This window comes from Macrotis lagotis, chromosome 2 (genome assembly GCF_037893015.1).
Source record: "Macrotis lagotis isolate mMagLag1 chromosome 2, bilby.v1.9.chrom.fasta, whole genome shotgun sequence".
NCBI classification, from domain to species: domain Eukaryota; kingdom Metazoa; phylum Chordata; class Mammalia; order Peramelemorphia; family Peramelidae; genus Macrotis; species Macrotis lagotis.
The window spans coordinates 314282420-314305061 of record NC_133659.1 but is presented as its reverse complement, the minus strand read 5'-3'; the positions used below and the strand labels follow the sequence as shown (position 1 = coordinate 314305061).

At 40.3% G+C, this 22642-nt stretch overlaps 1 protein-coding gene across 16 annotated transcripts in view; it reads left to right on the top strand.

The window, feature by feature from the left end:
* Nucleotides 1-22642, top strand: part of CDK17 (cyclin dependent kinase 17) — a 166764-nt gene that overhangs the window by 121214 nt on the left and 22908 nt on the right. For all 16 annotated transcript variants that reach the window (XR_012476257.1, XR_012476255.1, XR_012476256.1 and 13 more), the window contains 6 exons: nt 1149-1211; nt 3451-3574; nt 11717-11837; nt 13723-13820; nt 16646-16751; nt 19929-19971. Coding sequence is in view for 3 of the 16 variants with exons in the window: in XM_074226624.1 (XP_074082725.1) it covers nt 1149-1211; nt 3451-3574; nt 11717-11837; nt 13723-13820; nt 16646-16751; nt 19929-19971 (555 nt within the window). In the remaining 13 variants the exon portion in view is untranslated. The remainder of the gene's footprint in view (nt 1-1148; nt 1212-3450; nt 3575-11716; nt 11838-13722; nt 13821-16645; nt 16752-19928; nt 19972-22642) is intronic.

The following is a 22642-nucleotide window of genomic DNA, read 5'->3' as shown; positions in this document are numbered from 1 at the left end:
AGTGATTATTATGAACAAAGAGAAATGCAGTGGGAATGGTGAAATGATAGTATATTGTGTTTGGAGGACTATATTTCAGAATTTATGATCTTGCCCAAAGATTCTAAGTGATCTTGATAATTAAGTTTTGGTCTTAACCTGTGAGAGAATCTTACATGGAATGGAAGGGAAAGTCATTGAGGTGGTCAGTGAATGACAACATCAGAGGGCTGAGAGAATCATCTATGTATATCAGTAATCATAAGATCTATGTTAGCTTCTGCATGTTAAGGATACTTTCAAATACATTGGCTTATTGGGGTTTTACAATGACCTTGTGAAATTTGAAAATCTTGTGTTATCTCCATTTTATAGATGAAGAAACGTAGTCAGAAAATTTGCAGCTTATACATGGTGATAGAGATAGTAAGTAACTTTAAGAAGTACTCAGACCCAGGTTTTGTGGCTAGTCTGGTTTCGCTCTAATATTAGGGCTATTGGGATTTGGAGTGAACTGTTAGGACTCAGACTGAAATCATTAGGGTGCTGGTGTCCTAGAGGTGATGAGTGATGGGGAAGAAGATGAGAAATGGGAGGTGGAGCAGATTAGGGTACAAAGAAGTAGAAGAATCCTTCCATCTGCCCATGGGAGCAAGTGAAGTGGAGAAAGAATGATGTTCTTGGAATGAGCTGGGAGAGGAGGAGATGAAAGGAATTTTCAAAGGAAAAGTCAAGCCTGTTTGTGTTGCATTTGTGCAGTCATCTGACTGTGTCTGATGTGGGTCGTTTATTGTCTGTTGACTAGACAGATGACCCGGGAGGCCTTAGGAAGGGGGTTCTCAGGAAGGGGCATAGCTAAGCTGGAAAAGAGGAGAGTCAAGGAGGAGAAGTCACAGGGGTTGAGGCTTGGGGCAGATGATAGAGAAAGGCATGTGATGATTTGGGAGGGAGCAGAGGGAGTGCTTGTTGGGATCAGAATTGGAATCCAAAGAACTAGGCAGAGAAAAGCTTCTGTCCCCCAATCACAAGTGTGATGACAGCAGCATCAGAAATACTTGCCTTGCCAGATGCTGGGCTTCCTGGAGATCTCTGACCCAGCTTTGTTATATTCTAAGTGAAATAATTGAAAAGAACTTGGACTTTGAATGTTTTGTGCCCTGTACTTGTAGGACAAAGACTTAAAGCAGTACATGGATGACTGCGGCAACATCATGAGCATGCACAATGTGAAGGTGAGTGGAGTGAGCCCATGGGAACATTACTTCACACCCAATTCAACTGTTAAAAAGGAAGTTTTCATCTTATTTAACTGCCATCCTATGAAATGATTGGTAAAAATAAATACATAAAAGAAGGGGGGAAAGCAAACTAATGCAGATGAATTTCACTGAACTATTTCTTAAGTGGTGAGCTTCCCTAGTCCCTTAAAAGGGGATTCAGTTAGCCCCACAAAATTATATACATATTTTTCAGTATTGGATCTATTACGTAATAATAGTGACAGTAATATGATCAATATAGAAGTCTATATATAGTCAGTGGGAAATGTCACTTAACCATGCCCACCCATCTCAGTTTTACCATCTGTAAATCTGAGAATGAAAGAATACTGTGTGATGTCATATTTCGTACAGTACTGATATGGTGCAAAACTCAGGAAAGAATGGTAAAGCTAGTGGAAGAAAATAGGTTGTTCTTCAAAAAGGACTTGGATCAAAATTCCATTTAGCCATTCTGTTTAGAAGAGGCTCTTGAGCAATACTTTTTCAGGTGGGAACTTTAAATTGATTTCTTATTTGCTATTTTTATTATCAAATTTAGTATGTGCAAAATAAAACCAATCAGAGATAGTGTAGTTCAGAATATACGTTCGCAGTGTGGTTTGGTGAGCATCCAAATGCAGTTGGACTTTTTATACATTCCAGCAAAATTGTTTCCCTCTTCCTTGTGGATTTTGTTTGGGTCTTTTTTACTTTCCTTATGTTTTCACATTAAAAAAAATTATCCAATAAGAGCAAAGCCATTAATTTTTCCTCCTCTTCTCAACTTCCTTATTTGCTTTGAAGGTCCCCTCTTCCTCAGTCAGTTAAACCTTGTAACTGTGGAGTTCTCTTGTCTCTCATCCCTTCACAACATCTTTGTTCTTCATAGTCTTAGTACTCTCATGGCTGATCATTTGACCAGACCTCATCATCATCTCCACTCGACTATCCTGGCCTCCCAGTGGGTCTTCCTACCTTTCTGCCATCTTTTCCCATCTCCAGCCCCTCCTGAGGCACAGCTTGGACTGTGTCACTCCCCTACTTCCATGACTAAAGAAATCAACTACAAACCCCCAGTCTGCCACTGAAGGTTTTCCTGCCAGAAAGCAGGGCCTGGAAATGTCCTCTACTCAACCTGCCAGAACCCTTGTCTTTGATTAATTAAGGCTCAAATCAGAAATCACCTTCATCTTTTCCACTCCCCTAACCCTGATCCCACTCACATTAATAATGCATGTTTTCTCTTCTTCCTTCCCTTTCTTTTTCTCTCTTCTCCCTCTCCTTCCTTCTCTTTCTCTCCTTACATCCTAGTTTTCCTTATACTATACTTAGTAGTATGCATGTTACATTTTCCCCTCCTCCCTAATTACATTTAAGCTTCTTAAAGGCTAGAACTGATTTTTTGTTCATTTGGTTTTTGTTTTTCTTTTGTGCTTCCAGCACATCATAAGGGATAAATGTTTGTTGCATTGGATTGATGTGTAAGCCAACTGGAGAGGATGGGGAGGCAAATCTAGCTACAGAGCCTTTATTTCTCTTAGCAGAAAGGTTGGTGAGGATAGTAATTTTAAAGTGAGCATTTTCAAAACTTTTCAACCTTAGAGGATAATTATATATTATAAAGCTTTGGGCTCTGTGTTGCATCAGCTCCATGCTACCAGCTCAGCTTCTTTATATAACATAATTACACATTATAATTATAAACCTTATTTTCCATCATTTTCTTGCTTCTGTTTTTGTGACCTCTTAGGAGCTCTCTTCCAATCCTTCATCCTGACCCATAGATTTTCCCTCCCCACATTCTGACATCCATGATCAAGGTCTTTTTTTTTTTTTGTTAACAGATTCAATTCCATAAGCAGATGGGGGGGTTATATAGTCAAATTATATGTAGCTTAATTGTTTTAAATTACATCTCATAACAAAAAGCAGATGTTTAAAATATTCATTGCTGTATTTTGAAATGTTGTCTAATGTTGTCTTTTTATGAATAAGTTCTTATACCAAAAGGGACAATAGATTATCTTTGAGAACGTGGCAAAGCCAATGCTTTCCAGCCCCAGATGTGGGTTTTACTTTTTTAAGACAATCTGACTGCTTTAAACTTATTCATGTAATCAAAGGAATGTACATTTATGTATTTATAAAAATGATTTCTGTTTATCTGGGATGAGTGTCTTTATGAACACATGTTTTGTTTTGTTTTTAGCTTTTTTTGTACCAGATTCTTCGTGGTTTGGCCTATTGCCACAGGAGGAAGGTGCTTCATCGGGACCTAAAACCACAGAACCTCCTCATTAATGAGAAAGGAGAATTAAAATTAGCAGATTTTGGTATGAAACAAAATATTTTAAAATATTATGAGCCTAAAAGAACAATCATTAATAAATACCATATCCCTATAACCAAAAAAACTAGGACATCTGGGAGTTGGGATCTTGGGGGAGGAGGGTAAGGAAGTTCTATGATACCAGAACTGTGCATAGCATTGCCTTTGTTTGCCTATTTATCCATAACTCTAGCTTTCTGCATTGTCATTTACATGGTTAGATGCTCACCCACTTTTTTTCATCTTGGTGAATAAGAATTTAAGAGCAAAAAATAGGGCAGCTAGGTGGTGCAGTGGATAGAGCACTGGCCCTGGAGTCAGGAGGACCTGAGTTCAAATTTGGCTTCAGACATTTAATAATTACCTAGCTGTGTGACCTTGGCTAAGTCACTTAACCCATTGCCTTGCAAAAAAAAAGTAAAATTAAGTATCTTCCTTCTTCTGGCTCCTTGGTCTTAGAAGATTTAGCTTAGGATTATACGACTACTTTTTGTTATACTTGGGTGGTTGTTCAGTTCTAAGGTCTAGAAAGATGTAAAAACACATTTTGAAAATTTGAACTATGTTGATTTGGGGCGGGGAGGAATGATATTTTTTCCAATTACATGTAAAAAACAGTCTGACATTTCTTTTTAAAATTTTTAAATATCAAATTTTCTCCTTCTCCCCTTTTATTCTCCCTCTCTGAGATGACAGGTTGTTTATAAGTTATATGTGTACAATCATACAAAACATTTCCAAATTGGTCATGTGTTGAAAACAAACACAAGCCCCCCCCCCCCCCCAAAAAAAAAAACCTAAAGTAAAAAATCTTATGCTTTTGGCTCTGCATTCAGACTTATCAGTTCCATCTTTGGGAGGTGGATAACATTTTACATCATGAATCCTTTAGAAATGTCTTGGACTACTGTATTGCTTAGAAATAGCTAAGTTAATCACAGTTGATCATTTAATATTGCTATTCCTATGTTCAGTGTTCTGGTTCAGCCCACTTCACCTCACAACAGTTCATGTTCAGTCTTTCCAGGTTTTCATCATTTCTTATAAAGAGCACAGTAGTATTCCATTGCAATCATAACACAATTTGTTAGCCATTTCCCAGTGGAAGGACATCCTCTCAGTTTCCATTTCTTTGCCATCATAAAAAAGAGCTGCTATAAATAATTTGTATGAATGGCTTCTTTTCCTTTTTTTTTTTTTTTCAGTCTCTTTGGGATACAGACCTAGCAGTGGTATTGCTTGGGTCAAAGAGTATGCACAATTTCTTACGTCTTCATACATAGTTCAAAATTGCTCTCCAGAATGTTTGGGTCAGTTCACAGTTCCAACAACATGACCTGTTACCACATCTCCTCCAATTGTTTTATGTGTATTTCTCTGATTGGTAGTAATTTAGAAAATTTTTTTTACATACTATAACTATCTTTGATTTATTTGTCTGAAAACTGTTTCATATCCTTTGACCATTTTATCTATTGGGAAATGACTTGAATTCTTATACATTTGACTCAGTTCTCTATATATCTGAGAAGTGAGATCTTTATCAGAGAAACTGAAAATTTTTTACCAGCTTTCTGCTTTTTTTTTTTTTTCAGTTTTTACAAGTCAGTGGGGTTAAGTGACTTCCCAAAGCCACACAGCTAGGTAATTATTATGTGTCTGAGGCCAGATTTGAACTCAGGTACTCCTGACTCCAGGGCCCGTGCTCTATCCATTGCATCACCTAGCTGCCCCTTAGCTTTCTGCTTTCCTCCTAATCTTGGCTTACTTTTATACTCAGCCGGTACTGTAATATTGATTGAGTCTTGGCTGTGGTTTAAGCATATTTCAGTCATAATAGTTTAGTCATTTATTGCTTGCTTAATAATGTGGATGGAATTCAGATATATGACCATGTGAAGAGAAAGGGAGAAGGTTCAAGGTGAAGAGAAGTCATTTTATAAACATTTGCTTCCTGTCTTGTTATCTTTAGTCATTTTCATTCATCTTTTATTTCCACTCAACAAGAAACAGTGACTCATACAAAATTATTCATTAATCAATGAATAATTCATTAGAATCTCACTTCTTTCACTTCTTCTTTTCTTTGTCCCAGTGGAATTCTTGGTGATGCTTAGAATGAGAAAGTTGAATCTCTTTTATAAAGGTGGATAAAGGAGGGAAAAAGATGTGGAAATTGATTAAATGGTGGCAATCCATTTAGAATGCCTGTTCTTTATAATGAAGTAGCTAGCATTCTTCAAAAGAAAGATCAGCTCCTGCCCTATACCTCTATCCCATCATCTCCCCCAGGGTTGAGGGGTATGAATGTCAAAGAAATGCCCAGTTTCTTTAAGCAAACCTGTTTGTTTTGTTTGTTTTTGTCATTCATTCATTATGGCCAAAGTCCATCCTGAGAACCCTATCTTTCCAGCTAATGGGAGATAGCTAGGAAGTCGAGATAAAGAGAAGCACCACCCAAGAGGGCTGCCTAGTTCTTTCGGACCTCCTCTTCAGCATTAGCAAGCAGCTGGTGGATTTTTAAATTTGACCCTTTGGTATTAAAGCACCTTCTGCTTATTCACCTTAAAGCTTCTAAGAACTGGAAGCTAATAGTAGTCTTGGTTATTCTTTCTAAGCAGGGAAGTCACAGCATTGAAAGGAGGACTGCTGGGGCAGTAACATGGTGGTTATTCTGCCCTAGGGGCAGGGAAGGAGCTTAAAATAGGATGATGATGATGATGATGATGATGATGATGATGATGATGATTATTGTTATTGTTGTTGTTGTTGTTATTTATTATTATTATTTACATGATTGTAGTTTGTGAACATATTTAGATTATGACATAAAACCAAGAGTATAAAATGATTGTCCTTCAAATTGTTGTATATTTCTGACTTGACTGATTAGTTGAATGAATTAGTGAAATCATTTTTGAATATTTACATATATACATGATGGTTTTTTATTGAAATTTTATTTTATTTTTCTGATTACATGCAATGGTAGTTTTTTTAAGATTTCATCCATTTGCAAATTTATGAGTTCCATGTTTTTCTACCGCCATCTCTTCCCTTCCTTCTCCCCATGGGGGTAAACAATCTGGTAAAGTTGTCCATGTACATTCCTTTTAACATGTTTATGAATTAGTCATATTGTGAAAGATGATTTAGGACTAGGGAGAAAGAAAAAGCGATGAGAGAGAAAGGAAGAACATAAAAGAAGTTTTAAAGATGTGGACATTGTGGGGGTGAAGCCAAGATGATGACATAAAGGCAGGAATTTCCAGAAACTTGTTACTCAAAAGACTCCAAAAGCCATCAGATTATGACTCTAGCCAAAATTTAGAGGGGCAGAACCCACAGAGAGACTGAGTGATACAATTTCCCAGTCTAAGACAACTTAGAAGTTCCACAGGAAAGGTCTGTTTCACTAGAACTGGGGGTTGGAAAAAGCCACTGCCCCAGTGCAGAGCAGCTGGACTGAGCACCTGGGTCTCTGGGGGCACCTGGGTCCATGGCAGTTTTCCAGCCCTCCTGGCCCAGGGATCACTAGGAGCAGCTTGAAGGAATGGTGAGAGAAGTCTGCCATACCAGAGTCAGTGCAGAGTGAGCATTGGCCTCAGAGCAGCCCTGCAGTGAGAACCTGCAACAGGAAATGGGACAGCCAGCCTGCACCTCCACCAGAGTACAGTCCATAGATGGTAAGGGGTTTGAGGGAGACTGCAGAGGTCTTTCTGCTCTCCCTGGGGCAGGACTCAGTTGTTTGCCCAGACTCACATCCAGGTTGCAGTTTGGGACACCCCCGCCCCTCCAATAGAGGAGCAGGGACCCTCCTCGAAGCTCCAGAACAGAGAGAAGGGTCATCCACATACCAAAGCATGTACAAGAGAGCAGTCAGAGCCTCTCATAAGACCTTGGAGGAATTAAGGTCTCTGTGGGTTGTCCCAAACCCCCCCCCCCCCAAATCTTGGAGGTGCAATACATCAGTCATAGGCTGAGGAAATGAGCAAACAAAAGAAAAAGAAGAATCTGACCATAGAAAATTACTTTGGTCCCATGGAAGATTCAGAAGATGACAAGATCAAAGCTTCTGTATCCAAAACCTCCAAAAGAAATAGAAAATGGGCCCAGACTATAGATGAGTTCAAGAAAAGCAATTTGAAAAGCAATTAAGGGAAGTAGAGGAAAAACTGGGAGGAGAAATGAAAGCAAATGCAGATAAATCATGAAAACCAAATCAGCAGCTAGGTGAAAGAAGTGCAATAAAAAATACAAAAGGAAGAAAATAATATGTTAAAAACCAGCTTAGGTGGGGTGGATAGAGCACCGGCCCCTGGAGTCAGGAGTACCTGAGTTCAAATCCAGCCTCAGACACTTAATGATTTCCTAGCTGTGTGGCCTTGGGCAAGCCACTTAACCCCATTTGCCTTGCAAAAACCTAAAAAAAAAAATTACAAAACCAGTTGAGGCCAGATGTTAAAAGCAACACAAAAGGCAAATGAGAAGAATGCCTTAAAAAGCAAAATTGGCCTGCTGGAAAGGAGTTAAAAAAAGCTCTCTGAAGAAAATAACTCCTTCAAATGCAGAATGGAACTAAAGGAAGCTGATGACTTTGCAAGATAACAGGAAGAAATAAAACTATTCAAAAAAACAAAAATTAGAAGAAATGTGACACGTCTCATTGGAAAACAACCGACCTCAAACTTCAATTCAGGAGAGAAATAATTTTAAAATTACTGGGCTATCTGAGAGTCATGACATTGAAAAGAGCCTAGACTTCATTTTTCAAGAAACAATACAGCAAAATTGCCTTGAGATCCTAGAAGCAGAGGGTAAAATGGGAATTGAGGGAATTAATTGATCAGTCATCCCCTGAAAGAGATCCCAAAAGAAAAACTTTCAGGAACATTATAGCCAAATTCCAAAACTCCCAAGTCAAAGAGAAAATACTAAAAGCTGCCAGAAACAAACAGTTCAGCTACCGTGGCTCTATGGTAAGGATAGCACAGAATCTGGCAGCATCTACATTGAGGGCTTGTAGGGCTTGGAATATGATTTTCCGGAAGGCAAAAGATCTTGGTTTATTACCGAGAATCAGCTACCCAGCAAAACTGAACATCCTCTTTCGGGAAGAAAGATGGACTTTCAGTGAAACAAGAGACTTTCAAGCTTTCCTATTGTAGTAACCAAAGGTGAAGGAAAGTTTGTTCTCTAAGTCCAGGACTCAGGTGAACCATAGAGGGGGTGGATGAGAAGGACTAACTAAGAGGAACTTAATCATGTTGAACTGTTTGCATTCCTTCATGGGAAGAAGATACTGATAACTCATATGAACTTTCTCATAAGAGCAGTTAGAAGGAGCATATATAGATAAGGCACAGGAATGAGTTGAATATAATGGTATAATAAAGTAAAAAGATGGAATCATTGGGTATAAAGGAAAGTACTGGAAAGAAGAGAAAGGAGAGTAAGAAGGAGCTAAGAAATTTCACATAAGAGGCAAGAAAAAGCTTTTAATGGATTGGAACAGGGGGAAGGCAAGGGGAAATGAGTGAGCCTTCATTCTCATCAGAAATGGCTCAGAGAGGAAATAACATGCACACCTGTATAGAAATAGAAATATATAGAAATCTATCTTACCATAGAGAAAAATGAGAGAAAGGGATGGAATTAGGGGTGATTGGGGAAGGGAAGGGGAGGGGAATAGGTGATATAAGAGAGGGAAGATTGTGGGAGAAGGTTCTCAGATACGACAAACCTCTGAGCAGGATAAGATGAAAGAGAATGGAATAAATGAGAGTGGAGAGGAATAGAGGGGAAGGAAATAAAGCTAGTGATAGCAACTGTGGGAAAAATATTGAAGCAACTTCTTTGGTGGACTTATGATAAAGAAAGCAACTCATCCCAGAGACAGAGCCATTGGAATCTGAAGACAGACTGAAGTACATTTTTTTCCTCTTACTATTCTTGAGGTTTCTCATCTTTTTTGGGGGGAAGAGGGGTTTATATTTACTCATAAGATTATTGTATTACTATAAAATAAACAAGCAAAGAAGTGAACATTGTATGCTTTGTTCTATATTAGACAATGTAGTTTTTTTTTTTTCCTCTGGATGAGGATGCCATTATCCATAGTTGGTCTCTCAGGATTGTCCTTAATCACTGAACAGCTGCGAGGAGCTGCAACCATTATAGTTGATCATCACACATCATTGCTGTTAGTGTGTACAGTGTTCTCTTGGTTCTGTTGACTTCACTCAGCATCAGTTCATGTAAGTCTTTTCCAGGCTTTTCTAAAGTCCAATGGCTCATATCTTACAGAATAATAGTACTTCATCACATTCATATTCCATATTTTATTCAGCCATTCCACAGTTGATGGGCATCTGTCCTCAATTACCAATTCTTTACAACTACAAACTACTGTAAATATTTTTGAACATGGTTTTTTTTATGATTTTTTGAGATATAGACCTCCTGTTTGGTATTGCTGGATCAAAGGGTATTATCAGTTTTATTGCTCTTTGGGCATAGTTCTGGATTGTTGTCCAGAAAGACTGGTCCCTCATAGTTGTTTTAACTTGCATTTCTCTAATCAAGAATGATTTGGAGCATTTTTTCACACATATCTATTCTGGCATCTTTAAAATCATATGTAATATACATGCACATATGTCATATATTTGAAATACCTTTTAAAATTATTCTTTTTCCAAATAGGTAAAAATAATAAATTTACTACTAAACACTAAAAATACTGAATACTGAATATTGTTGATCAGGTGTTCAGCTGTATTTGACTCTTTGTGACCCCATTTTGGATTTTCTTAGCTAAGATCCTGGGGTGATTTTCTAGTTCATTTTACAGGTGAGAAACTGAAGCAGAACATTAAGTGACTTGTTCAGGGTCACAGTGCTAGTAAGTTGCAGAGGTCAGGATTTTGTGGGATTTTTTTGTTTTTTATTTTTGTATATGCAAGGCAGTGAGGTTAAGTGACTTGCCCAAGGTCACACAACTAGATAATTATTAAGTATCTGAGGCTGGATTTGAACTCCCATTCTCCTGACTCCAGAGCTGGTGCTGTATCCACTGTGTCACCTAGCTTCCCCTTAGAGGACAGATTTAAATACAGAAAGATGAGTCTTCCTGACTTCAGGCCTGGCCTATGCCACCTATTCCAGCTGTCTTTTCTAAGTGGTCATGAATTTCCATATTACTGTAATAGTGTCAACATAAACATCCTTGGTTCTGCAAGCCTTTCAGCTCATCTAACCTTGATGGGATCTGAAATTCTTTAGACTGGAGATGTGTCTGTCTGAACAAGTTAAATCTTTTTATCTGAATAGGAGGTGAAGAAAGAAACTTGTCTTGCCTTTATCAGGAAATTCCTTGTCATTGCCACTTAGAAATTTCTTGAAGTGATTTGAAGCTTCTTTTTGGTGTCGGTGATTGGTGAAATGAAATTCTTAAGAGATCCAACATAGGAAATTCAAAATAGTTTAGGAGGCTTATGAAAATAGCACATCGGATCTAGATCTCAGAATGTACTTTTCACATTTGGGGTATAGTAATAATCCCATCTAGGAAGTAATTATGAAGTTGGCACTTGATGAAGGGGGGATTCATAAAAATTAGCATATTTATTTGATGTGGAAAGAGTTGACATTTTTCTTTTTAGATTTTTCAAGGCAATGGGGTTAAGTGGCTTGCCCAAGGCCACACAGCTAGGTCATTATTAAGTGTCTGAGGCTGGACTTGAACTCAGGTACTTCTGACTCCAAGGCTGGTGCTCTGTCCACTGTGCCACCTAGCTTCCCCTAGAATTGGCATTTTTCAACTTCATTATTAAGGAGTTTCTGGTAAGTTTGGAGTAGCTATAAGTAGCCATCAAAAAGTAGCTCACTGGGGGCAGCTAGGTGATGCAGTGGATACAGTACTGGCCCTGAAGCCAGGAGGACTTGAGTTCAAATTCATATTCAGACACTTAATAATGACCTAGGTGTGTGACCTTGGGCAAGTCACCTAGCCCATTGCCTTGCAAAAATAAAATAAAATAAAATAAATAGCTCACTTACAAATCTAAAATTGTGAGGTACCAATAAAGATTAAAAAAGAAATTCCAGTCATGTAGTTCTTAAATGTTTTATTTTTCCTATAAAGGACTAGCAAGAGCCAAGTCAGTTCCTACAAAAACCTACTCAAATGAAGTCGTCACACTTTGGTACCGGCCACCTGATGTTCTCCTGGGCTCTTCTGAGTACTCAACACAGATTGATATGTGGTGAGTATATAGATACAATGGTTTGCATTGGGTGTCCTTTTAGGTCACCTTTTTCTCTGTCTTGTCCTTTTGTGCTGTTCTTGTCCATACTTTCTAGGGAAGCCTTCATAGAGGACCTGCCCCCTGTGTCAGCAACCTTATGCCAAGTTCTTCTAGCACCTTGGAGAGGGGTACCAACCTCCCTATTGGGTTGTTTCATAGGCAAAGTGGTTTGGTGGAGAGTTCCTGACATGGAGTCAGGAAGACTTGGTTCTGCTCCCACTTAAGATACCAACTGTGCTCCCCTAAAGAAGATATTTAACTTGGGGGCTGTTTCATCAGTCATTACATGGACAGAATAATCCTCTGGCCCATGGTAAATGGAAAGCATTTTGCGAACTCTGAAATGCTGGCAAAGCATGTACTTTTCCACGAGCAGCCTACACTTGAAGAAAGAGAATATCTCTTAGGCCACATTGGACATGCTGGTTGGGTTCAGTTTGTATTTAAAAATTGGTGTGAATCCCCTTTTCAAGGATGCAGCTCACAAGGCCTACATAGCCTAGCACCCCAATCTCTCTGAACTTAGTCTGGTTCTCGAGACCCCTAGATACTGCCCTTCACTGATTTGGTACCCCAGATCACCTCCCCACTATGATTAGGCTTCAGAAGATTGGGGTAGAATCAGAATGATCATTAGCAGGAAATTATGTGCAGTATCCTAACATCTTAATGAACTTCACGGTAATTTCATTTAAGTAGCAGACCTTGACTCCCAAACCCACCTTACCCTTCTGACTGCAGTCCAAACTTGGTTGTGACTTCAGTCTCTTGAGTCCTTAAATAGGAACTGTACCCTCTGCTCTGCCCAGGTTGGTTTGAAAATAGCAAATGTTCTCCTGCCACAGTGCATTTGCTTATGATGATCTCTCCGCGTGTGGTGCCCGGCATGCCTCTCATAAGCTGCTCACTCTCTGTGCCTCTGGCCCAGACTGGAACAGCCTCTGTGAGGCTTATTGAATAATCCAGCCTCAGGGGTTCTTAGCTTCCTCAGAGCTTCTATAAAATTTATTGTCTGAAATATTCATTGAATGCAACAAACTAATCCTCTGACTTTTAAAGAAAAATTATTTTAAATCTTATTGCTATTATCATTCAGCTATTTTTTTTTTTAATTTCAAAGAGATTGTAAATTCTTTTAAGGTAGGGGTCTATCTTTCTGTCTCCAGCTATGAGGGATGATTTTGGATGGGGAGGGATGAAGGAACAAATATAGGGAATATTAAAAAAAAATCTCAATAAAAATCTTTTTAAAAATGCATTGAGGGGGTGGCTAGGTGGTGCAGTGGATAGAGCACCAGCCCTGGAGTCAGGAGTACCTGGGTTCAAATCCAGTCTCAGACACTTAATATTATTACCTAGCTGTGTGGCCTTGGGCAAGCCACTTAACCCCATTGCCTTGTAAAAACCTAAAAATAAATAAATAAATGAAGAGAATTTAAAGAAAAATGAATTGAGAACCTGGTCATAGTACGCAGGACATACAAAGGCTGAGTACTTAGAAAAATATTAAACATCACTCACCAAGTAAAAATTCTTAGGCTTAGAATACTGTGATGTCCAGTGTGGAGGAAAGGCTGTGTAGTCTGGAGCTGGGGAGATAAGGTTGCTTTTGTAGGAGGTGGAGAGAAGGGACAGGGCTTCTGCTCAGAGTGAGCAATAACCCCATCACCGGGAGGGAGGGAGTGCAGGCGGGTGAGAATGGCATCCAGTGGGCTCCTTGGGGAGCCCGCAGCTGAGAAATCTGGGCAGAGCCTGACTAGGAGACAGAGCAAGGGAAAGCCTGGGCTTGGTGGTGTTCTCATGTCAATTGATTCTCTTTATTTTTCCATTGCACATGCTACAGGGGTGTTGGCTGCATATTTTTTGAAATGGCATCAGGAAGACCTCTCTTTCCAGGTTCTACTGTGGAGGATGAACTGCACTTAATCTTCCGACTTCTTGGTAATGGTCCTTTTCTTCTCTGTCAGACTGCCCCTACAATTTTCCTGAGTCTCCTTTTTCAAGATTTGTTGAGTATATTTTTTAAATTGTTATTGTATCTTGGTTTTGCATTCTCTTCACACTGCATATGTGCCTTCTCCCAGGTTATCATCTCCTGTAACAGTTGAATTCAGTAACATTTATTAAGCTTCTCCTGATGGCCCGAATTCTGTGATAAGTGGGAACCCTGCCCTCAAGAAGATTACAGTTGAATAGGGGAAGACTGCTCACTAAAGGAAGCTAGGAAAGGGGATGGGGGGGTCTGAGGGGGCCTGGGCCATCCAAAGCTGAATTCCTCTGTGAGTGTACTAAGTGACCAGGGAACACACAGACAGTGGCCCTGAGGTTGGCTTCATTCTCTCATCCTCCTCAGCCCAAGGCCCAGTGTCTCCTATCAGCATCTCCTGTGTTAAACATTCTGTTGAGGAGAGCGGCAAGAGACGGTTAGTCTCCTTATGACCAAGCAGAAGTAGTATTAGAGGGGAGGCCCCAGTTTTCTGATGGATTAGCAAAGGCTTCCTGAAGAAGGAACCCAGGAGGCAGAAATGAAGGGATGTGTCCAGAAGTAGGGAGTTTGTTAGAAGAAGAGCAGAAGGTCCTTGGCAGTGGACCTTCATACAGGACTCCGAGTAAGAGCTAAAAAGACTTGGGGATCAGGGAGGTGAGGAAGAAAAGGGGAAGGAACTCAGCCTGGTCAGGAGGGGCTTGGAGCAGCCAGCTTAGAAGTTGACATTTGATCCTGGAGAACAAAGGGAGTTTCTGCCATATTGACCAGGGCAGTGACATGGCTAGACCTACTCTTCTGGAAGATCACTTTGACTGCTAAGTGGAGTGTGAACTGGAGTTGGGAGAGCATGGGGGCAAGGGAACCACATCAGCATTTGAAAACTGTGCAGATGTAAGGTGATGAGGGCCTACATTGGGGAGGAGACCAAGTAGAGAAGAGATTTAAGATGAAAGCAAATTTGTTACCTTTTATATGAGGGAGGTACCTTTCCATCATTTCACAGCATTATAGTGATACTGTGATGTTAATCTTTGCAAATACATTGTTGTAGCCATTGTATCTATTAATTTTCTGGTTCTCTTGCCCTTGCATCAGTTGATATAAATTCCCCCCATGCTTCATTCAGTTTCTCATGATCATAATTCCTTACAGTAATTGTCCAATACATTTATGTACCATTTTAGTCATTCCCCAATTAAAGGTGATTTGCTTCTTCCGTCTCCCCCTCCTCCCCCTGCCTCCATTTCTTGAATACTAAAAAAAATCCTTCTGTAAATATTTTCTTTTTCTTTTGGTCATTTACATCTTTGCCATAAGATCTCTTGGTCAAAGAAAGGGTTTGAACATTTACTCAGTTTCATTCAATTCAGGATTCCAGAATTTACAAAATGATAGTATCCTAAAATCTGAAGATTCAAAATAGATCTGACCTTGGTTTAAATCGTGAAAATTGTCACTTCCCTCTACAGAATTAGTAACAAGTATGCATCTAGCCTCTGCTTAACTCTTTCCATTGTCAAAAAACTCACTAGTTACCAGGGCGGAACTTTCCATTCGAAAGTAACTTTTAGATTTAGGATGAAATCTGCTTCACTTAACATCATTCCACTAGGCCTAGTTCTGACTTCTGAAGTCAAAGCCAACTGTCTGATCTTATATGGCAACCCTTCAGATATTGGCACATGAATGATTTTTGCCTCCCCATGAGTCTTCTCTTCTCTGGGTTAATTATCCTTAGTTCCTTCAGGCTTCAAATGACTTGGTTTTGAGTCCCAGCAGAGCTTCCCCTTGGTTCCCTTCTCTGGACCCACTCCAACTAATCTTATCATATGATATGGATCCTCTCTAATTCAGGAGATGGGCTGTGAGATTTGTTGGGTATGAAAAATTCAACCCCCTCTCATTGCACTTGATGCTGAGCATTCCCAAAGTTATCTAGACCAGGCCTTTGGCATCTGGGGTTACCAGCTGTCACCTGAGTGGTACACAGCACCTTGTCTTGGTCCTTTGGTGGAGTGACCCACAAGGGCCCCGTACAACGTCCTCCCTAGCTCCTTATGTCCAGAACCATCTGCCCTGCTGTGCTGTCCCCCCAACTGGGCAGAATTCCAGGAACTGCGACCAACGCCGTTCCAGGCTCTGCTCTTCTTGCTGCCTGTATCTCATCTGCCGGCCAGGCTGTTATATTGCACATGGTGTCTGCATGCGCTTCTCCAAGTATGCATCTGCAAATGAGTCCGTGGCCCAAATATGGGTCTGAAGATGGAGTTAGGCTGAAAACCTTTGGATGTGGCCAATGATTTGAGTAACTGCTCCAGAGCTGGAAGCCCCATCTTCTGTCCTATGGATTTCCCCAGGGTTCTTGAACCCTTGTGAAATTGTCTCTGAGCTTACTTATCAGTAACTGCTAGCTTTGTGGCAGCGTGATGGAAAAGATGCAGACGTCTTTGTTCCCGTGTCTGTTTATGCACTTCACCTCACCCCAGACTTGTGTAAAGTCTCTGGCCTTTCTGTTTCAGTTTATTAAGTCATTTAATAAGCGTTCAATAAGTACTTACCCTATATATGTCCGACTCTTTAGGGAGTAAATGCTGTGATTACAAATACAAGGGAAGAGACTCCTAAAAGGGCACTGACACAGAGAGGCAGGGTGAGGGGCAACTGACCAGGGCCAGGGAGCTAGTGACCTTCCAGGCCAGTAAATGTTTTTTTCTATGACTCACTTCTAATTATTTATTTCTGATGGAACTAATTGTGTCTGTATTCCTTTAAAACCCAGGAACACCATCTCAAGAAACTTGGCCAGGTGTTTCTTCAAATGATGAGTTCAAGAATTACAACTTTCCTAAATATAAGCCACAGCCTCTAATCAATCATGCACCCAGGTATTTCTGGTTTGTTTGTTTCATCGGTTAAGATTGTATGATTTTTGTGATTCATAAAAATGCTACTTCTACTTACATGCCTACATCACAGGACATAGAAAGAAAAGCAAACACTTTGGATATGTGATTTGTTCTCTGGGACTTGAAGCTTTCTCTTACCTTCACATTCTGCTGGGGAAAACATTTTCCATTTGGAAAAACAATATTAATATGAATATTAGCATAAAATAATCGAGAAAGAGGTAGGGAAAGGGAAATTTTAGAGACTATAATTATCTTAGCATCTAAAGAATACTTTTTTTTTCTTTTTTGGTTCCAGTATGAGAGCCAATGATATAACTGCTTTCTTGGAAGCTTCTTCCCCATGATCTCAGTGGGTCCTCTTCCCTCCTATCCATGGTGTTGATCTTTGGCAATCCTGGTTGGCGCCTTCCCTTGGTCACCTGCATGGGGCCCTGGAGGCCAACCTGGCTCTTTCCCCATTGCCTGGCTGTCATTTCATGCCTCTGTTGTTCATCTGTCATCCCTCGGTCTTCCGCCATGATCAGGCCTATTTTCTTTTCTGACCAGATGGGTCCCTAGGGATGTGTTCTTTACACTATTCCTCCAGCAAAAAGTTATTCCTGCCAGTCTCTTGTCACTCGCTGTGTATATATACCCAACTGACATCTTTCCTCTGACTCTGCTAATTTGGAGTTCTAAGATGGGGATTTTCCAGGATTCACAGCCAAGTAATACCACTCAGAGACAATTATGGTTCAAAAGATGGGATTTGTGATCTTGCTCAAAATAAATCTTTCCTGCTCTGCTCTGGGTCTCTTTAGCTGCCCATCTCCAGTACCTAGCCTAGATTCCTATGTTGACAAACTAATTCATTAGATTGCCCATCCAGTTCCTTGACAGATCTGGATCGTGGGCATTTTGTGAGGTTGATCTTTCGAGTGATTGTGGATTTCATTAAGTTTCTATAGCTTAATAAAATAACACAATCCAGAATCCACTCCTCCCAATCATGGAATAAAATAGTGACTGTCCTTGTAAGATCTCTAATTTCCTTCATATGGATCCACCCTTTGCTGAGGGTGAAGCTGGAGAGCTGCCACAAGTGGACAGAGCCGTCCCCCTGCAGCCACCCTGGCCTGCCTGAGAAGGCTTTCTACTTAGGTGGGGCCTACAGGAGCAAGCCCCTGGCAGAGTCAGGCTGTGGGGGTCCCCAGCCACTACCCTGCAGAGGGGAGGCATAGACAGAAGCAGCCTCAGAGCCAGGCCTGGGAGGCAGCAGGATTTGGACCCCAGACTCTGCTAATGGAACATGGATTCTTTAAAAGTTTTCAGCTTCCCCAAGTGCTGAACACTTTCCATGGATTCGTAAAGGAGTAGCTCCAACATACACCTTGTTTAAACTCAAAGCATTCATTCAACTTTGGAGACCTTTGGAGGACTCTCAAATCTGTTAGTTGTTTCACTCCCTTAGAGGTCAGATTGAAATAATTGAAAAGATAAAAAAGTAAAATGCAATTTTTCTGCTGTGCTTTTACAAAATAATCTTTGGCACCAAAATTCCTCAGGGAATGAAAAAGAAAGTATTTAATGACAGCAGTAACATTTTCAAATATCTTTTTTTTGTATGTCATTTATAATTTTGCCTTTGTATTGATTTGCCTTTGTATTTATTGCCTCACCCTCCTTCACAGAAATAATGAATCTCTCAAAAGTAAGAGAGAAAAATGAGCAAAATCAGTCAATGTAAGAGAAAAAAAATCTGACTATATATGGTGTTTCATATCTCTCCAAAGGAGTTGGGGGCAGTGCCACCTTGCATTTCTCCTTTGGGACTAGGCTTTTTCTTTGTGATTTTGCATTATTTATTTTTAGTTGTTTTGTGGTTGTCCTGTTTATTGTGGTCTATTATTTTTCTTTCTCTGCTTCCTTCGCTCTTCATCAGCTTGTAGGAATCTTCCATTTTCTTCTGTTCTCATCATAACTGTGGTACCTTATGGTACAGTCATATTCCATTACATTCTTGCCCATCTGTTTAGCAAATCCAAGTTGATGGGACTCTCCTTTGTCTCAGGTCTTCACTCACCATCACCAAAAGTGTTGCTTCGTGTTTTGTTATTTAAGAAAGCAAACCCTTGAACACCAGCGACTCTTTTTCCTATGGTTCTCACTTCTTGAGTCTTGTACTCTTTCTACTCATAAACCTGATCATAGCCTTCTACCTATTTGCTGATAGCACTCAGACTCTCAAAAAGTCTTGTCTTAGTCTCAGGCAAATGAAAGATAAGCAAAGTTGTTGCTAATACCAAAACTCTTTTCAAATTGCTCATGTGACTCAATTGCCCTCTGTTGTTGCTATAGTAACTGGCCTAATGTTCTCTAGCTCTTCTTAGGAGGAAAAATGCAATGTCATTTTTATACCACATTTCTCCTCTGTTTGATGAATCACATTTATTACCACTTCTGTTTTTGTAATGTGGACTTCTTGCTCCTTTTTCCAGGTCTACACTTGAGAAAGTTTTAAAAGCTTGTTTGCATAGCTGTCTCTGATACATGATGTATGACTTGAAGTTCCCTGTTTTCCAGTATTGTAGAACCCTAGGAGCTGTTATTTTAACAGCACATCAGACTGCAAGAGAAAGTGCTAGTTTTGGTGTGGAGGAATCCTTTTGTCAAGAGACTCCATAATCTTAAAATAGACTGGTGCATTTATTGTACTTAATTAGAAGTGGTTTGTTAATTGTATGGTCTTTGACTCCTAATAGACCAATGCCCAGGACCTCCATGGTTGTTAAGGCTGATCACTTCATAACAGCAGCTCTGCTTTGTCTTCTGCATCATCTGTTTTTCACAGGGGCACTGGAAGTTTAATGGCCTGTTATTGGTTATTCCATCAGAAGTCTGCCTTTTTTCATAATCTTACTTGCTAATAAACATTAGCCTCTTGAGGAGACTTCAGGTTCACTTCCTGTCCACTTCTCAAAGGACTTGAGTCTGCTTCTAGATAACATGGTGTTAAGATGAGATGTCTGAGTATAGAACAGTCCACCTGAATAAGAGTTTTTAGGCACTGGAGTTGAACAAATGATCAGACCGGATTGGTACCTTGGGCTCTTGAATTTTGTGGCAGCTAAAGCAAAAATGTAAAATTGATCATGTATTTGTTGTTGTTTCTAGACTAGACTCTGAAGGAATTGAATTGATAACAAGATTTCTTCAGGTAAGTTGTACATTAATTTTAATTATTAAAATATCAAGTGGGGGCGGCTAGGTGGCGCAGCGGATAGAGCACCGGCCCTGGAGTCAGGAACCTGGATTCAAATCCAGCCTCAGACACTTGATAATTACCTAGCTGTGTGGCCTTGGGCAAGCTACTTAACCCCATTGCCTTGCAAAAAACTAAAACAAAAAAGTCAAATGGCAGATGTGCAATATAAGACACAAATAGTTTAACATAACTTCATCTCCAAGAAAGATAGTTTCTTGGTTCTCCCTGTTCTGAGCCACAGAGGGTCCTAGAAAGGGCAGGCCTTGGTCATGCCCAGTTGTTGTTGTGAGTCCTTGTAGCCCAGCTTGATAAGAAAACTCTGCATAAATTTGAATCACCTGAATTAAAAGTCATTTTCTTTCCAAGAAGCATCACATTTAACATTTTATTTTGGAATTCTTTATTGACCAGGCCATTAAACAGGTTTTCCTTTTCCTCCCAAATTCTAAGAAAATGTGAGGTTTATATTTAGAGACTTCACATCATAACAACATCTATTCTATTATCTATCATGAAAGAATGTGTTACTTAATGAAGCTTAGGATATACCTCTCAGTGACATCCCAAGTCTCTTCTCTCTTTGTCTGTTTTTGACCTACCTTAATCTTCATGATGTACAAGTCTGATTATGATTTAAAATGCCTACATTAACATCCTCTTCTCCCTCTCCCCCCCCCCACCATCTACTGAATAAAGTTTTTATCCTGGCATTGGTGGCTCCCTTGAGTCTGGCTTCAGGCTCCGTTTCCAGGCTTATCTCACCGACTTCCTCTAAGCACAAACTGTTCTTTCCCATGGCCATCCGTGCTTTTGCTCTCTCTGTTCCCTGCCTGTTTCCTTCCTTCCTTCCTTCCCCCTGCCTGCTCTCCGGCTGGAAGCGACCTCCTTCCCATCCATTTGGATAGCACTTGTAATCTAATCTAATTCTACCTTTATATTTTCCTTCATCTCTAGTGAACAGGAAGATCCTCAGAGGCAGGGAGAGTCTCCGCCTTTGTCTCATATCCCAAGTTTAGTGTTCTTGTCATAGTAGATACTTAAGGAGCTGATTTGACTGAGTTAATTAAAACTTGTAGGGTAATGCCTGTGTATCATAATGGTAGAGAGGGTAGTGTAGCCTCTAGAGAACTGGAATTGGAGTCAGTAGAACCTGGGTTCAAATCCTGCCTCAGACATATCTTGGCTGTGTGAGCAAGTCACTCAGTTCTGGGCAGCAGGCTTCTCGTTTCCAAGGAGGGACTTGGACACAGAGACCACTATGATCTCTTCCAGCTCTCAGTCTTTGATCCCATATGGAATTACATATTATAGTCATCCAAATAGTCAGCCACATGTGCTTAACACCTGTTAGAATCCATTACTGAACATTGACGTACAAAGCATGGCAGAAGGCAGCCCCTGCTTTCAAGGAGCTCCAGACTGACAGAGGAGACAACATGCAGAGAGCCATCTCCAGGCCAGGGAGACACATAGGAGCCTATGTGTGTACCGCAAAATAAATTGGGAGTAACCTCAGAAGGAAGAGCCTGAGTTGAAGGAGAGTTGGGAAAGGCTTGGAATAGTGGTTCAGACTTGAAGGAAGTCAAGAAAGCTAGAAGCTAGAGATGAGGATGGAGGAAGCTTGGTGTCAGTAGATGGAGGGTGGTGTGTGAGGAATAGCCAGTTGGGCAAGTGAACCTGATAGCTGAGGATCAGGAGGGGAATCAGGTGTAGGAAGACTGGAAAGTAAGGATGCTAACTGTAGGTGGAGTCTGTCTCCAAGGGGATGAGAGCATTGACTTCCAGATTGAATGGGGACTGTGTGATCTCGTCGGATCTGCGTTTGAAGTTCACTTTGAGAGCTGAAAGGAGAATGGAGTGGAGCAGGAGAGACAAGAGACAAGATCACCCACTCAACCCGGGCATGAGATGATAAGAGCCTGGATTGGGGGTGGGGTGGGGGGGTGCAGTATCAGAAAGGAGATGTACAGGTGAACAAATAGAGAACCCTTAGCAAGGAGTGGAAAATGAAGCCTAGTTTGTGAGCCTTGGTGCTAGGAGGAAGGTGGTGTGTAGGAAACAATAGTAACGCCACATTGAGTTTTAGATTGAGTTTAGGAATTCTTCAGGACATCCAGTTCAAAATCTGATTCTAATAGGCACTTGGAGATGTGAGACTGGAGGTGAGATGAGAGAGGCTTTGCCTAGACAGGTACATCTGAGAGTCACCTGTTAGAGATGACCTTGCTGAATTCAGACCCAGAGGAAGAGATGTGGGATGTATTTGTCTTGGCAAGGAGAAGGGCAACTTCTTAAGTGATGGAGGAGATGACAAAAAATAGCCTGAGTGGAGATGAGAAGAGGATGCTCTGTATGCATTGAGGGAATTTCAGACTAAAAAGTATAAAAAGATACTTGAAAGGAATAAGTGAAGATTTTGATTTTTCTAGACAAATCTTACTAAATGTGGTGTTGTGGTAGATATACCATGGAATATTATCAGGGGATTTGGCTTTTATTTTATGATTGTTGGTGAGATTCAGTAGCTGATAGATAATTGGCCCATCTTTGCATGTGTAGATACATATAAATTGACTTAATGCTGAAAAACTTAATGTACCATATTATTTGCCTACAAGGATGC